The following is a 17,389-nucleotide window of genomic DNA, read 5'->3' on the forward strand; positions in this document are numbered from 1 at the left end:
GGATAATGGAGATGTCAGATAAGTTTACGAATGAATTTTCGTAAAACATTGGAAAGAGGTCACGACAAAGAAAACAGGTGGAAGGACATATCAAACAAATTGATTAGACAGACAAAATCTTAGAAAACTTGCAAAAATACAATTGTACAAATAAATTTAGATTCTATACAAGGTAAATTTCATAGAAAAGTTATGGAAAACCAATAGTACTTAAATCAAGAAATCAAAAGTTGCAGGCCTGTGTGAATCGTTGGTTGTGTACACTATTTTAATCCTAACTGTTTAAAGGATGTCTTACTATTAAGTTTAGAATGACCAGTTTATGGTTGAAAGGTAACTAGATATTGTGATCACGTTTTCAAATTTGCCTAATATTCATTCTGAGAGCTACTATATGTACACCTACATTCAACATGTTATTTTCCGTTTTTCAATTACTTTTATCTTTGTGTATAAAGATTTCCCCCTTATGTATACCTCTTGAAACAAACGCCTTCTTTATAAAGAAATAAGCTAATTCTAAATTATTCTGGATTTACATGCTTAAAGTTTCCACGTCATTTCTTTGTATTTAGATTCATAGAAGCCTCAAAACTATGATTCAGTGCAAGTATTATGTAAAAAGCTTAGATTGAATGGATGTGCATGTTAATTTGATGATTTTCATTTTCAAATATATATATGTAAGTGTTCTAGTCCTGGGAAAGCCTGGCGGAATATAAGAATACAATACCACTGTTTATAATTTTGCTGTAAATGTCCTTAGTATGGTATAGTGCAGTAGTACTTAATTATTTAAAGTCCCAGATATATATATATAAGCTCACATAGTCATTGCAGTTGTATCAAGATGAACCTATTCTTTATATTTTTTCGGCACACATGGAAAATTAGCTGCACTGAAGTGCCAATATGTTTGGTGATATTAAATGCTTATGAATTGTTGTGTTAACAAGCGGTACAGACATATCACTATGTATTCACATTGATTTTTATTCACTTACCATTAGTTACTCTGTAGTGGTCTGACTGTTCTAGGAGATTAATCAACAACACAGGCACATAGCCTACTGTGGAATCAGAAATGTGTTACAGAATGTTATTTCTAATATGCAGATAGTACAATAAGATTGAAGATTGTGTTTAAAAACGATATTGTCATGATAAATATCTACTTTTGTTCAGTCCATCAAAGGCAGTTTAAGTTGGTAATTTTATGTGAAGAAATGGTGAGTATATAATACATATTGATGTTAAATGTGTGTCTGATATTTATATGGTAGGCGGTAATCACGTCCTAAAGGATGGTTGGTTACTAACATTTCTGTGACTACATTGATATTTTTACGTGCCCGTATTTAGTATGGTGATCCAATGACATTCCAGTCACAAGGATGACATTTCAGTTTACATGTGTGACTGCATACTCGCAAATTTGTATCCATACAGAGTACAACTTTGTATGTTAATCATGTAACATATATACATACATTGTACAACTTTGTATATATAACGTGTGTAACATGTACACATACATTGTACAACTTTGTATACATAGGGTATAAAATGTATACATACATTGTACAACTTTGTGTACATAGTGTATAAAATGTATACATACATTGTACATCTTTGTATACATAGTGTATAAAATGTATACATACTCTGTACAACTTTGTATACGTAGTGGGTAAAATGTATACTTACATTGTACAACTTTGTATACATAGTGTATAAAATGCATACATACTCTGTACAACTTTGTATACGTAGTGGGTAAAATGTATACTTACATTGTACAACTTTGTATACATAGTGTATAAAATGTATACATACTCTGTACAACTTTGTATACGTAGTGGGTAAAATGTATACTTACATTGTACAACTTTGTATACATAGTGTATAAAATGTATACATACATTGTACATCTTTGTATACATAGTGTATAAAATGTATACATACATTGTACATCTTTGTATACATAGTGTATAAAATGTATACATACATTGTACAGCTTTGTATACATAGTGTATAAAATGTATACATACATTGTACAACTTTGTATACATAGTGTATAAAATGTATACATACTCAGTACAACTTTGTATACATGTATGTTCATTATATGTGACATGAATATTCTGTCGGCATACAACGTTTGTTCATGTACCACATATTAAACATGCATGTTTATTTTGTACCAAATATAACAATTTTGAACACACATGTAGTTGCATGCATTTATTCACTCACAGAGAACCAAATTATGCATGTATGTAACATGCATACTTGTAGAGTACAACGTTTTACACATGTAAGGTGTAAGTATGACAACAATTGGTTTACAGTTTGTACTAAAACTTTATAGTACAACTCGTATGTAACTTCTATGTAATACAACTGATCGTGGTCAATAAAACATACATCATTGTCTGAAGATTTATTTGGTGTTAGTTGTTAGATTGTTAAATGTTTCTCCAGCTCGTATAAAGGAACCATTCTCATGCTTAGTCTCAAATTATGAACAATCTTTACAAACAATCTTTCTTGCTACTTGCATTTTCTTGTAATCGGATAAAAAAGTAAATACTGAATACCGGATGGCATTTGGCTGCAGATTTAGACGATGTACCTACAAAATATGAAATATGGTAAAAACATGAAAACATGAAAGAACTATGGCAGGTTGCTATGCCTATTTCCCCTAAGGTGAGACTGCTAGTGCGTGCGTGCCACCGTGTACTGTTATGACGGATGGATGGATGGATGACGGGTTTCGCGCCTACATGAATCCGCCCTTACGGGTTTCATCTCACTGACGGAATCTGTTATGACGCGATCTCAGGTATTTTATACAGGTTGCTCTATCGGAATCCTGTGTCTAAGAATAGATTTGTAGCGGAACTGGACTGGGTCGATCGTCGGCGACCAGATGCCCAATTGGGTGAGCGTCCGACTAAAGTTTGGAAGGTCCCGGTTTTGAACCCAAGTCTGGCCGCGCATTTTTCCTCTCCTTTTACATTTGGCGCCCAACGAAATATACCCACAGAAGGTGGTATATGGTCTCGTGTGTCTTCGGGCTCGAAGACTTTGTTAAAGGAGGGAGGAATGTAGTGGGACTGGACTGGGTCGATCGTCGGCTACCAGATGCCCAGTTGGTTGAGCGTCTGACTAGAGTTGGGAAGGTCCCGGGTTCGAACCCCGGTCTGGCCGTGCATTTATCCTCTCCTGTTACCGATTAATGTAAACAGCCGAATTCAAGGCCATGGCTATTGATGCATGCGTTTCACGATAACGACTCAACAAAATGCTTATTTCGCGTAATTTCTATGATTTAAAACAAATAATATGCTATATGTAACACTCGTACAATCATTACCAACAACTTTTGAAAGGATTTGATTTTCATTACTGCTGCCTGCGTCATGTCGTTACCTGGTTCTTACAAAACACACATCTTGATTTTGTTTTTCCTGCACCTATGAATGGCAAAACGATAAATATATTTTTTGAATAACGTGTCTTACGCATGTATTAGGATCCTTACTTTGTGCTGCAGTCATCCTGCATTTCAAACAAATGAAAATATTCTCAACGATGACTTTTCCCGTATTCACTTCATATTGTTTGTTTGGACTTCTTTTATTCTCACGCTACAATCCCACATCTTGTTTTTTTTGTATTTCAGCATCATTTGTTTGTGTTTAAATAATAAATAAAATTACTAGTGCCAATTCGAGGGTAAAACAATTCATAAATATCTTTTAAGATGATGTCCTATCGACTACAAAACGTAGCTGTACTGTACATTTCCTAGAAGATAAATCAATAGGTATGTAATCAAAATATAAATAAAATGTAACATTGATTTGAAAATTATTTATTAATAAATTCAGGGAAAAGATCACATGCCTAAATATTAAAACAAAATAAAACCAAAAAAACCTGAACGTGAATTCGAACTTGCACAGTTCACTCCGTCTGGTCATAAGTTAACTACGTTACACATTCGGCTACTACAAACTTTGTTAACCAATTAAACACCTGTCGCAGTTTAAGAAACTCGCTCATCCCTGTTTTTCATTTTTTTGAGCACTTTCCCAAAGGGGGACCACTTTTCTGGAATACGATTTGTTTTTGCATATTTCATCACGGAATAAAAAAGCTTATTTAAAAGTTGGTCCTCGGATGGGAAAGTGTTGAAAGTATTTTTTCATGTCTGGGAAACCCTGTCATTTTCATAGATATAGTGAATATGGCTATATTTGCAGTATCATATAATATCTCAGCAGTTCAAAAATTCATATTCAATTGGTTTTATATCTATTCTGTGCATTTTCGCTGCTAGAAATAATTTACTGATTAATATTTTTTTCCGTTTTCATAAATGCCGACTAAGAGAAATATGGGCAGTTTTCCGCCATAGCTCTTTCTTTCTTTCTTATCTGAATTCTGAATTAAAATTGATCAGTCTTAGCTTACACATGAGAACAGGTTTTTAATGCGGGCCCTGAACAAATCTTTCAACTGGATATCTTGGCTCAAATGATCTGTTTTGCTAAGGGTCATTAGGAACACATTCAATCCTTCACTATTACCCAACAGTTCAATTTCATATCCTACACTGGCATTTTTTACTATCACCAGAGTTCACATTCATACCAGTTCAAATTCAACCTACACTATAAAATATTTCTTACTCTCCGAAGAATTCATATCCAAACACCTAATCTAAGATATTCGTTATTAGAATGAACCGAGAGCCCACACATTTTACCTTTGGAACCTTTCTGACTTGCAGTTTTTCACGCAGTATGACTTAAATCTATAATTATTTCCTGCACTACTATAATATAAGGATTTCATCCACACGTTTGTTTTGATTACTGAGTGTGGAATTTGTGTTCATGTTTCCAAGGCCTTTCCTAATAGGCACACCTTTACACGTCTATTCCTTACCACCGTTTATTCAACACCTGTTAAATACAATACTATGGCGTGTGTAAAGCTGAGGTATGATATACATGTGTTCTATATGTCTGCTTCCCGTAAACCAATACTAAAGTACTTGGTGTACGAATTAACTTCCTCTTATCAAATCCCAACGTAAGAAATGCTTCTCAATCACGGATTTGGAGGTCCCACAGCCTGTACCGCATTGTAACGATAAATTGCATACTTATTCAGGAAGGCCTTGGGGTATGGTTCGATATAATTGTGTTCCCAGAGATCGTGTCATAATTTCCATTATTTACAAGGTAATTGATGCTGTCGTTGATACAGTTTGTCATCAGTGTTGTTACATCGGTGTTTATACCAATGCCATCAGTGTTTATATATATGGTTGTTGATGCTCTTAGTGCCATGTTGTATGTGTTTGTGTCATCAGTTTTGCTTATTGAAAGTTGGTACCCAATACGATATATACTCCAAAGATATTAATGCAATTGATGGAAACCATATTTATTACGTTGATTATGTTTAATGCAGTTTCACAGGCAGAAGATATTTTATTGTTGACAACCTTCCTTTGTTACCCAATATAATCTTTAAAAATGCAATTATTTCATTCATATGATTTGACTTAATATGTTAAGGCAATAAGTCACACAATCAAACATACAAATGTGGCAGTAAACCAATAACATGGCGCATTTTTTGTAAGTCGAGCAATATCGTCATTCCTGTAAATAGGTTTCAACAAGATTAATGACATATCACCAAGGATAGCTTAGCTAATGAAAGTCAGAATAGGTTCATATCTCGAATTACGTTTACTGTTTTAGCAGAAATGAATAGTATAAACTGACTACGTGTAAATGATTTGACACTTGACGTCACAAAATATATACAAAGTTCACAAGCAATGACTCGCTAACACAGACCTTACACAATCTGGATTTGATACGTTAGTTCATTCTCTGTTCCGATAAGTTATCCGGAATCTACTGATATATAAACGCAACACCTTCCTGAATCTACTGTCATGAAAGTTTGTGTGAGTGAAAACACTAACATAATAAAGTTGCTGAATCTACTTGAGGAGAGATCTATCAATAATATAGTGACACAATAAAGTTTGTATGTGGAGAGATCTAAATATAGTGACATAATAAAGTGTGTATGAGGAGAGATCTCCTAAATATACTGACATAATAAAATGTGTATGAGGAGAGATCTGCTAAATATAGTGACACAATAAAGTTTGTATGAGGAGAGATCTCCTAAATATTGTGACATAATAAAGTGTGTATGAGGAGAGATCTAAATATAGTGACATAATCAAGTGTGTATGAGGAGAGATCTTCTAAATATAGTGACATAATAAAGTGTGTATGAGGAGAGATCTGCTAAATATACTGTCATAATAAAGTGTGTATGAGGAGAGATCTGCTAAATATACTGACATAATAAAGTGTGTATGGGGAGACATGTAATCAATTTGGTATGAGTAGAACACTATGCGGAGTTAAGCATCATAAAAAATGCTTGCATAGTGGTCTTTTAGTGGTGGATTTTTCATGAGGCTGTCAACTGAGCTTTTATATTGTAAAAGATCATTACTGTCCAAGCAAATCAATATCATTATTATGAATATATACAAGATGTGGGGAGAAGTTTGTTCATTTTATTATGAGATATTAAGATTCGTTTTCGTCAAAAATATCCATGAAATTCGAATTCCTCACTGACCATCACATTGCCATTCCTTTCATTTCAAATGGAACGGTGCTAATTTGTGAATGAAAGGTAAATGACGTATCCCAAATCATTGTATAGATACATAGCACTTCAGCTATAGTTATATAACCTAGACCCAAGTTTGAAATCGAAAGCACATCTAAAACGCTACCTGCCCTAGTCATTAAGAACTAGCTCGTTTTAAAACGTCTGTGATGTTGGTTCATGGTGGTCGACGTCTTTGTAAGCATATTTCATTGCTTTTGTTGACGCTTCTTCATATTCATTCACTTATACAACTTTATATTATATATTAGTAGCATGATGGTAAAAACTTGATTAGATGTTTAACCCAATGCTTATTGAGTCTAGATTTAAAAACATTTAAGGTTGGGGAATCTACCACAATTATAGGGAGTTGATTCCAGATATTTACAATTCTATTTTTAAAAGCATGTCCCCTAATGTTGATCTTATACCGATTTTTTTTCATTTTTTTTATGTTGTTACTTCCTTGGTAAAAGATCCAGTACCAACATGAATGCTCCGACCGTAGCTATCAACACCACTCCAATGAAACCCACTGATCTGGCAGACGGTCGAGGGTCGTCTGCGCATGTCAGTTTACGAATTGATGATGTGAGACTTGTCTTATCTACTCTTGTGGCAGCAGTCAGATTGTTCAATTTGTTTTCAAATTCTTCTTCGGTGAAGGTCTTGCAAGCGCACCTGCACATTGGCATAGTGTTGTCATGTATCGGTAAGGTAGAGGTAGAAATGGCAGCGGAATGGGCTGTACCTGACGAAGGGTTAGTTGTCGAGGTGTTAGTTACAGGAGGGGTAGGGGTAGTAATGGTAGTAATAGGGGTTGTGGCTGAGGAAGGGGTAGTTGTCGAGGCTGTAGATGAGGAAGGGGTAATTGTCGAGGTTGTAGACGAGGAAGGGGTAGTTGTCGAGGTTGTAGACGAGGAAGGGGTAGTTGTCGAGGTTGTAGACAAAGAAGGGGTAGATGTAGTAATGGTAGTGGCAGGGGTTGTAGCTGCGGAAGAGGTAGTTGTTGAGGTGGTGCTTGCTGTTCCACTTATGGAGGTAGGCGTGGCACCCGTGGTAGTCGGCGCATTAGAAACAGTTGTTTCGGATTCAGGTGGAGTACATATCGCCCGTTTGTCTGGTACAGGATCTCCTGTAAACACGAATAGGATTAGAATCATGTGACAGCGGATGGGTGGCTTATGAGATATAGGGGAGAAGAATCGGAAAAAACCCCTATAAATCATTCAAAATATGTCGGAGAGATATAGAACAAACAGACAATTGATCACTTAAGCTTACTAGGATCAAAACAGACGATGAAATTATCATGTTAGGGAATAGCAATACCGACTGATTACGGATGACTTGCGGGATGTAGGGAAGGTAGAGCTAACAGACGATAGATAACTTACCAGTTTGGGAAAGGAATAGCCGGCTGATTATAGATCACTTACAAGATGTAGGGGAGGTAGACCAGAAGATGGATTACTTATGATCCGGAATATCAAGTGTTGGTCAGTAGAACTGACAGGTTACAGATCACTTACAAGAGATAGGGGAGGTAGAACAGAAGATGGATCACTTATGATACGGAATATCAGGTGTTGGTCAGTAGAACTGACAGGTTACAGATCACTTACAAGATGTTGGGGAGGTAGAACGGAAGATGTATTACTTATGATCCTGAATATTAGGTGTGGTTCAGTAGAACTGGCAAGCTACGGATCACTTACAAGAGGTAGGGGAGGTAGAACAGAAGATGGATCACTTATGATCCGGAATATCAGGTGTTGGTCAGTAGAACTGACAGGTTACATATCACTTAAAAGATGTAGCGGAGGTAGAACGGAAGATGTACTACTTATGATCCTGAATATCGGGTGTGGGTCAGTAGAACTGACAAGCTACAGATCACTTACAAGATGTAGGGGAGGTAGAACAGAAGATGGATCACTTATGATCCGGAATATCAAGTGTGGGTCAGTAGAACTGACAGACTACAGATCACTTACAAGATGTAGGGGAGGTAGAACAAAAGATGGATCACTTATGATGAATATCAAGTGTGGGTCAGTAGAACTGACAGGCTACGGATCACTTTCAAGATGTAGGGGAGGTAGAACAGAAGATGGATCTTATGATGAATATGAGGTGTGAGTCAGTAGAACTGACAGGCTACGGATCACTTTCAAGATGTAGGGGAGGTAGAACAGAAGTTGGATCACTTATGATCCGGAATATCATGTGTGGGTCAGTAGAACTGACAGGCTACGGATCACTCTCAAGCTGTAGGGAGGTAGAACAGAAGATGGATCACTTATGATGAATATCAGGTGTGGGTCAGTAGAACTGACAGGCTACGGATCACTTACAAGCTGTAGGGAGTTACAAAGAAAGACGTTGTAGAGGAAAACCAGACGAAATATCACACATCAGATAAGAGAGTGGTAGAACCGAAAGACTACGGATCAAATGAAATAATTTTTGGTCGGTTTTCTAAGAGCCAATGGATCACTTATTGGGAGTGGAGCAGTACATTTATAGGCTGTTGGGTATTAAGTGGGTATGTTAAAGTTTACGGCAGAAAACGACATTTACGCTAATTCAAGAATTTAGGTTCTGCGATTCCGTTAAATTAAGACTGTAGTAATAAGTCATAAATCTATATTTTCGCCAAGAACTGATTTGGCTAATCGAAGTATGCTAACAGTATATCGAGAGTAAAAGAGAAAACAAGAGGTCCATAGGGCCTGTATCGCTCACCTGGATATCGAAGCAATCATTGCAAAATATTCTCCAAATGAGATCCAAGGGAATATGCCAGACCCAAGGCCAATCCTTGTAGGTTATCTGTATTAGATATTTCAAGCCCAGCAATTTTATGTATGGTTATGGGGTGGGAATCTCAACTGTTTCCAAGCTGTGACTCAGAAACTAGGGCCCTAGGGTTGTGGCCAGACCCCAGGATCAATTATAATATTATGACTGCATTTGTCTCTTTTTGCCCAGCATTTGTATATATAGTTTTGGGGTAAGGATCTTAACCGTTTCATAGTTATGATCCAGGCGTTAAGTCTGCAAGGGTGGGGCAGACCCTGGGGTCAATTCTAATATATTGACTGCATTCGTCTCTTTTTGCCCAACAATTGTATAAATAGTTTTGGGGTAGGGATCTTAACCATTTCGAAGTTATGACCAAGGGGTTAAGTCTCCAATGGTGGGGCAGTCCTCAAGGCCATCCTGGAAGCATATGTGCATTCATCTCTTTATACTCAGCAATTGTATATATTGTTATAGGGTGGGGATCACAACTGTTTCCAAGCTGTGACTAAGAAACTAGGTCCCTAGGGGTTCGATCAGACCCCAGGGTCTATTTTTATATCATGACTGCATTCGTCTCTTTATGCCCAGCATTTGTATATATAGTTTTGGGGTGCGGATCTCAACCGTTTTAAAGTTATGGCGCAGGGACTACGTCTCCAAGGGTGGGGCCAGACCCTAGGGCAATCCTGGCAGCAAATATGCAATCTTCTCTTTATACTCAGCAACTGTATATATGGTTATGTGGTGGGGATCTCAACCATTTCCAAGTAATACACTTTTTTTTGGCCCCACCCCTTAGCCCGGGGGGTCAGTCCAACCATTTGTACAATTTTGAATCCCTGCCTCCCATGAATGCTTCTGACCAAATATGATTCATATCCATGGCATAGTCTACAAAAGGAGTCGTTTATAGCAATATAGCCAAATTGCCCCCTTTTGGCCCCACCCTCAGCCCCTTGGGGGGTCAGCCCAGCCATTTGTACAATTTTGAATCCCCACCACATAGGGATGCTTCCAATGAAATTTAGTTAAATTCCAATCAGTGGTTAGGAAGAAGAAGTCGTTTAAAGAAATTGTTGACGGGCGGACAACGAACGACGGGCGGACGACGGACGCCACGGTATGGCATAAGCTTCGGACCCGGTGAGCTAAAACTGAGATACTTTGATTAATTTCCGTGTGTTGAGCAGAAAGATCTAGGTACTTAATTGATAGACTGCAAATGTCTTTGACGACGTCCATGGAAGAGGAAATCAGAAAGACGACGGATAACAAAAGAATGTTGGAGAGATTGATCTGAAAGACGATGCACTTGTTACCTGTTGTTTGGGAGATTAGACCTGGACTACGACAGATCACTAACCTGGTTTGGGAAGAGAACACTGACAAAAAACCCGCTTGTATTGTATATCACTTACCGGATTAGGGGAGAGTACACTGACAAACAGCCCGCTTGTATTGTAGATCACTTACCGGGTGTGGGGAGAGTACACTGACAAACAGCCCGCTTGTATTGTAGATCACTTACCGGGTGTGGGGAGAGTACACTGACAAACAACCCGCTTGTATTGTAGATCATTTACCTGGTTTGGGGAGAGAACACTGACAAACAGCCCGCTTGTATTGTAGATCACTTACCGGGTTAGGGGACAGAGTACACTGGCAAACAACCCGCTTGTATTGTAGATCACTTACCGGGTGTGGGGAGAGTACACTGACAAACAACCTGCTTGTATCGTAGACACTCCACGTCATACCAGTAACTGTTTGCCGAGTTAGCAATGATCGCACAATCTTGGCCGGTAGATGAGTATGTTTTACTGTTGTCAGGTTGTCCTGAAATTGCATGTTTACACGATATGTTTGCTTATTACTAGACGAAATCCGTTCACATACCTGTCTTACATATCATTTATCTGCGATAAAAGTACACTCGCTTTGTAGTAAAAAGAATATATGGTATTTCATTAACATCTTATATGTGATCGCTGGGAGATTAAAATATATTCATTAAGTTTTCTTTATTACTGCTGTCTTAACCATGAAGTCAAATGTACGCCGGTATACTAGTAGCAGAATAGTGATCACAAAAATCATTGAAAGGAAACATATAGAATTTGTACATGCTGCCAAACCTGTTTTTTTAACTTTGAATGAAAGAAATGTAAAATAAAATTTTGCTGATATAGTACATCTTATTCTGCATTTTTAACATAAGTAATTTTAAATCAATACACATGAAATGATGACGTGTATCTAGCAGTTTAAGTAGACCCATTTAGAAAAACTGACAAACATTACAAAACGCTACTCCTACGTCCCGCAGGACCAGTTTATAACCTCCTGATTATTTGTGAACTATATTTAAATGCACTTCATCTCACCTTAATGATAGAATTGATCTATCTACCCAGACCTGGCAAGAAAAACCTATTTTATAGCAAGGGGTTTCAGCCAACCTTTACTTCATGACTTTTAACACTTATACCAATGTCTGAAATCAAGGAAACCCATGTCACCTTATACTTTATAACCGCTAGGAGTAACTGAGAAAACTTCCGATTTAGTCAGGCCAGCATTTATAAATGTATTAAGCCTGAATCATAATTTGTTTTCCGTAGCTGGAGGGACACACCTTCCAGACAAATGTGTCCATCACGAATCTAACATAATTTAAAGGTTTGTTAACCAACCTGTTGCCCAGAATGCTTGTTCCAGCGTGTGTCCGTCGTTCCACTTCCAGCTGCCTTCTAAATCAGCGTCTGTGAGACTAATCCACGTATTGAAGCTACCAGACCTACAAACAGACAGTTCCCAGAATATCAACAATATCAAACATGTTCGGTATATAAAACAAGATACGTTATTGCGCCCAATTACGTTGTTCACAATATGAACGGCCTATTCGTATGTTATCAAAATAAGACATCTTCCCTAAAATCTGGATAATAAACCGCGACTTGTTTTCATTTTATGTTAGGAATAACAGACTTATTTTAATTTTGAGTAAGGAATAGCATGCCTATTTTCATTTTTAGTAAGAATAACAGGCTTATTTTCATTTTTAGTAAGGAATACCAGGTAAATTTTCATTTTAAAGTAAGAGACAAAAAGCTTTTTTCCCCCCATTTTCAGTAAAGAATAAAGCCGATTTTCATTTTAATCAAGGAATAACAGGCATATTTTCATTTTCCGTAAGGAATCACAGGCTTATTTTCATTTTAAGTAAGGAATCACAGACTTATTTTAATTTTTCACAAGAACTCACAGCCTAATTTTCAATTTCAGTAAGGAATCACAGGCTTATTTTCATTTTTAGTAAGGAATCACAGGCTTATTTTCAATTTCAGTAAGGAATCACGGGCTTATTTTCATTTTATGTAAGGAATCACAGGCTTATTTTCAATTTCAGTAAGGAATCACAGGCTTATTTTCATTTTATGTAAGGAGTCACAGGCTTATTTTCATTTTAAGTAAGGAGTCACAGGCTTATTTTCATTTTAAGTAAGGAGTCACAGGCTTATTTTCATTTTTTGCAAGAACTCACAGGCTTATTTTTAATTTCAGTAAGGAATCATAGGCTTATTTTCATTTTAAGTAAGGAGTCACAGGCTTATTTTCATTTTAAGTAAGGAGTCACAGGCTTATTTTCATTTTTCGCAAGAACTCACAGGCGTATTTTCAATTACAGTAAGGAATCACAGGCTTATTTTCATTTTTAGTAGGAATCACAGGCTTATTTTCATTTTTGGTGAGGAATCACAGGCTTATTTTCAAAGAAGTATTGTTTTTGAGTCATTTAGACGGTAAGTATCCGGATACTTTCTCTTTCATGTGAATTATTAACTATATGTTAAAACGGTGGTTCCCACTCCATTAAAACTGTTTGTTATGTAGACAAATCTGTGCATACAATTAAACAAATATGTGTAATGAGAGAAAATGTTATTAAGAAAATTGCAGCGAACATGCCACAGTATATGAAGTCACGGTAGTCCAGTGGTAGGACGCCGGGCTCGTGACCGGAGGGTTGCGTGTTCGAGTCGTGCACGGCACGGCACTGTGTTGTATCTTTGAGCAAGATACTTGACTCCGCTTGTCCAGTCTACTCAGCTGTAAATGAGTACGTGGTTGGGCAGTGCTAGAATTGTCGAATGCTTGCTGTCAGTGCCGAAATGGCAGCTCCGGCTGTATGCTCCCCAGGGAGTTAAGAAAGGTATTTGCTGTTTGTGAAGGCCCTATAACCACGGATAATAATTTGTGAACCGCTTTGAGACAACCTACGAACTAGGTTATGATAAAGCGGTATATAAGAACCTCGAATTATTAATATTATTATCATTATTATTATTATATAGTTGTACTGCAACGTTTTCTACAAATTGTTCCGTAACATTTTCTGTCATCAGGTAATGCATACTCTACAGTTTAAACTGTTTCTGTTTGTGTCCTACAAAACAGTCGCGGTGCGTAGGGTTCTTACACAATACCTACTTACGGTCAAGGTGGCGGAGGAATATCGTGATAAATAAAATGATAAAACTTGTAGCCAACCAGAGGAGAACGGTTAAGCCTTGCTAAGCAAGAACTATAAAGACCTTAAAATTCTACTATCGCTGTTTATTACACGTTACCGTGGCTAGTACCGAGACACGTACAAATGTATCTCACCCATTTCCTTTATGTGGATGATGTCTCATCTCATCGGTTATGGCCCTGTTACTTAAACTCTGTCTGACACTTGTCATCTCTCTGTTTCTTAATATCTATCAGACACCTGTCATAATGTCTCTGTTTCCTAAACTCTATCAGACACCTGTCATAATGTTTGTTTCCTAAACTCTATCGGACATCTGTCATAATGTCTCTGTTTCCTGAAATATCAAAAGCCTATCATAATGTCTCTGTTTCCTAAACTCTACCAAACACCTGTCTTAATGTCTTTGTTTCCTGATATCTATCAACATCTGTCATAATGTCACTGTTTCTTAATATCTATCAGACACCTGTCATAATGTCTCTGTTTCCTAAACTCTATCAGACACCTGTCATAATGTCTGTTTCCTAAACTCTATCGGACATCTGTCATAATGTCTCTGTTTCCTGAAATATATCAGACACCTGTCATAATGTCTCTGTTTCTTAAACTCTACCAAACACCTGTCATAATGTCTTTGTTTCCTGATATCTATCAACATCTGTCATAATGTCTCTGTTTCGTGAAATCTACCAGATACCTGTCATAATGTCTCTGGTTCCTAATATCTACCAGACACCTGTGATAATGTCTCTGTTTCCTGAAATCTATCAGATACCTGTCATAATGTCTCTGGTTCCTAAACTCTAGCAGACACCTGTCATAATGTCTCTGTTTCCTAACTCCATCCGACAACTGTCGTAATGTCTTTGTTTCCTGAAATCTATCCGACACCTGCCATGTGACACTTGCCATGTCTCTGTTTTCTAAACCCTTTGACACACCTGCCATAATGTCTTTGCTTCCTTAACTCTATCCGACACTTAACAAGGCTCTGTTTGCTAAACGCTATCATACACTTACCATGTCTCTGTTTGCTAAACTCTATCAGACACTTACCATGTCTCTGTTTGTCAAACTCTATCTGACACTTACCATGTCCCTGATTCCTTAACTCTATCAGACACTTACCATGTCTCTGTTCGTCAAACTCTATCTGACACTTACCATGTCTCTGTTTGCTTAACTCTATCCGACACTTACCATGTCTCTGTTTTCTACGCTCTATCCGACACTTACTATGTCTCTGTTTTCTACACTCTATCCGACACTTACCATGTCTCTGTTTCCTAAACTCTATCCGACACTTACCATGTCTCTGTTTTCTACGCTCTATCCGACACTTACTATGTCTCTGTTTCCTAAACTCTATCCGACACTTACCATGTCTCTGTTTCCTAAACTCTATCCGACACTTACCATGTCTCTGTTTTCTACGCTCTATCCGACACTTACTATGTCTCTGTTTCCTAAACTCTATCCGACACTTACCATGTCTCTGTTTCCTAAACTCTATCCGACACTTACCATGTCTCTGTTTTCTACGCTCTATCCGACACTTACTATGTCTCTGTTTCCTAAACTCTATCCGACACTTACCATGTCTCTGTTTCCTAAACTCTATCCGACACTTACCATGTCTCTGTTTTCTACGCTCTATCCGACACTTACTATGTCTCTGTTTCCTAAACTCTATCCGACACTTACCATGTCTCTGTTTCCTAAACTCTATCCGACACTTACCATGTCTCTGTTTTCTACGCTCTATCCGACACTTACTATGTCTCTGTTTCCTAAACTCTATCCGACACTTACCATGTCTCTGTTTCCTAAACTCTATCCGACACTTACCATGTCTCTGTTTTCTACGCTCTATCCGACACTTACTATGTCTCTGTTTCCTAAACTCTATCCGACACTTAACATGTCTTTTCCTAAACTCTATCCGACACTTACTATGTCTATGTTTCCTAAACTCCATCCGACACCTGTCATGCATGTTTCTGTTTCCGAAACTCTATCAGACATTTAACAGATCTCTGTTTCCTAAACACTATCAGACATTTACCATGTTTCTGTTTTCTAAACTCTGTCTTACACTAACCGTGTCACTGTTTGCTAAACTCTATCAGACACATACCATGTCTCTGTTTCCTCAACACTATCCGACACTTACCATGTCTTTTCCTAAACTCTAACAGACACTTACCATTTCTCTGTTTGCTAAACTCTATCGCACACTTATCTAGTGTCTGTTTGCTAAACTCTATACGGCACTTACCAAGTGTCTGTTTGCTAAAGTCTACCAAACACTTCCAATGTCTCTGTTTGCTAAAGTATATCAGACACTTACCATGTCTCTGTTTGCTAAACTCAATCCGACACTTACCAAGACTCTGTTTGCTAAAGTCTATCAGACACCTGCCATGTTTCTGTTTCATAAAGTCTATCAGACACTTACCATGTCTATGTTTGCTAAACCCTATCAGACACTTACCATTTCTCTGTTGGCTAAACTCTATCAGACACTAACCACGTCTCTAATTCCTAAACTCCACATATTTATCTAAATACTTACATCCATGATACTAAGGCCACATTTTCCATCTTTGTCTTCGGGGTTAGTACTTCCCCTCCGTAGTACGCACAATACTTCAATGCATCTGTGTACTTAAAGTTCGCATTCAAGTTGTAAAAATAACACTCTCTGCTATTGTTGTGTCGATTCCAACCATCAGGACAGTCTAAAATCAAACGATTCATGGCATTGCGTTTAAAGTGAACATGTACAAGTATTATTTCTGAATAGCAAATTGAGGGAATAAGCAGGTTAAATGAAAAGTCGATTATTCGCCGTATATGTTCGTAAAGTACAGGTTCGCCCACCAATAAGAAAATTGTAATATCATTTCTTTCTCTTCCTTATAGCATTAAAATAGAAACTCTAATGTCTCGACTAACATACACAACGCAGACTTATCATACAACACCAGTTTTGGTTGACAAACTCACACACATTTCATACAACACTAGCTTTGGTTAACATACCTTCACACACATTCCATACAACACTAGTTTTGGTTGACATACTTTCACACCCATTTCATACAACACTAGCTTTGGTTGACATACCTTCACACACATTTCATACAACACTAGCTTTGGTTGACATTACTTCACACACATTTCATACAACACTAGCTTTGGTTGACATACCTTCACACACATTTCATACAACACTAGTTTTGGTTGACATACTTTCACACCCATTTCATACAACACTAGCTTTGGTTGACATACCTTCACACACAT

At 37.4% G+C, this 17,389-nt stretch overlaps 1 protein-coding gene across 1 annotated transcript; it reads right to left on the reverse strand.

Annotated features, from left to right (window-relative positions):
- Positions 1-14,960: 14,960 nt before the first annotated feature.
- LOC110464155 (histone-lysine N-methyltransferase, H3 lysine-79 specific-like) lies at positions 14,961-16,076 on the reverse strand. Its single transcript, XM_021519231.1, has one exon. It carries the CDS (start codon positions 16,074-16,076, stop codon positions 14,961-14,963), a length of 1,116 nt encoding a protein of 371 aa, XP_021374906.1.
- Positions 16,077-17,389: the final 1,313 nt, after the last annotated feature.

Source organism: Mizuhopecten yessoensis, unplaced genomic scaffold (genome assembly GCF_002113885.1).
Source record: "Mizuhopecten yessoensis strain PY_sf001 unplaced genomic scaffold, ASM211388v2 scaffold1539, whole genome shotgun sequence".
Classification (NCBI taxonomy): Eukaryota; Metazoa; Mollusca; class Bivalvia; order Pectinida; family Pectinidae; genus Mizuhopecten; species Mizuhopecten yessoensis.

Bases quoted from the DNA above. Each gene is read 5' to 3' on its own strand.
- LOC110464155 (XM_021519231.1), bottom strand. From the start codon at position 16,076: ATGCATGACAGGTGTCGGATGGAGTTTAGGAAACATAGACATAGTAAG.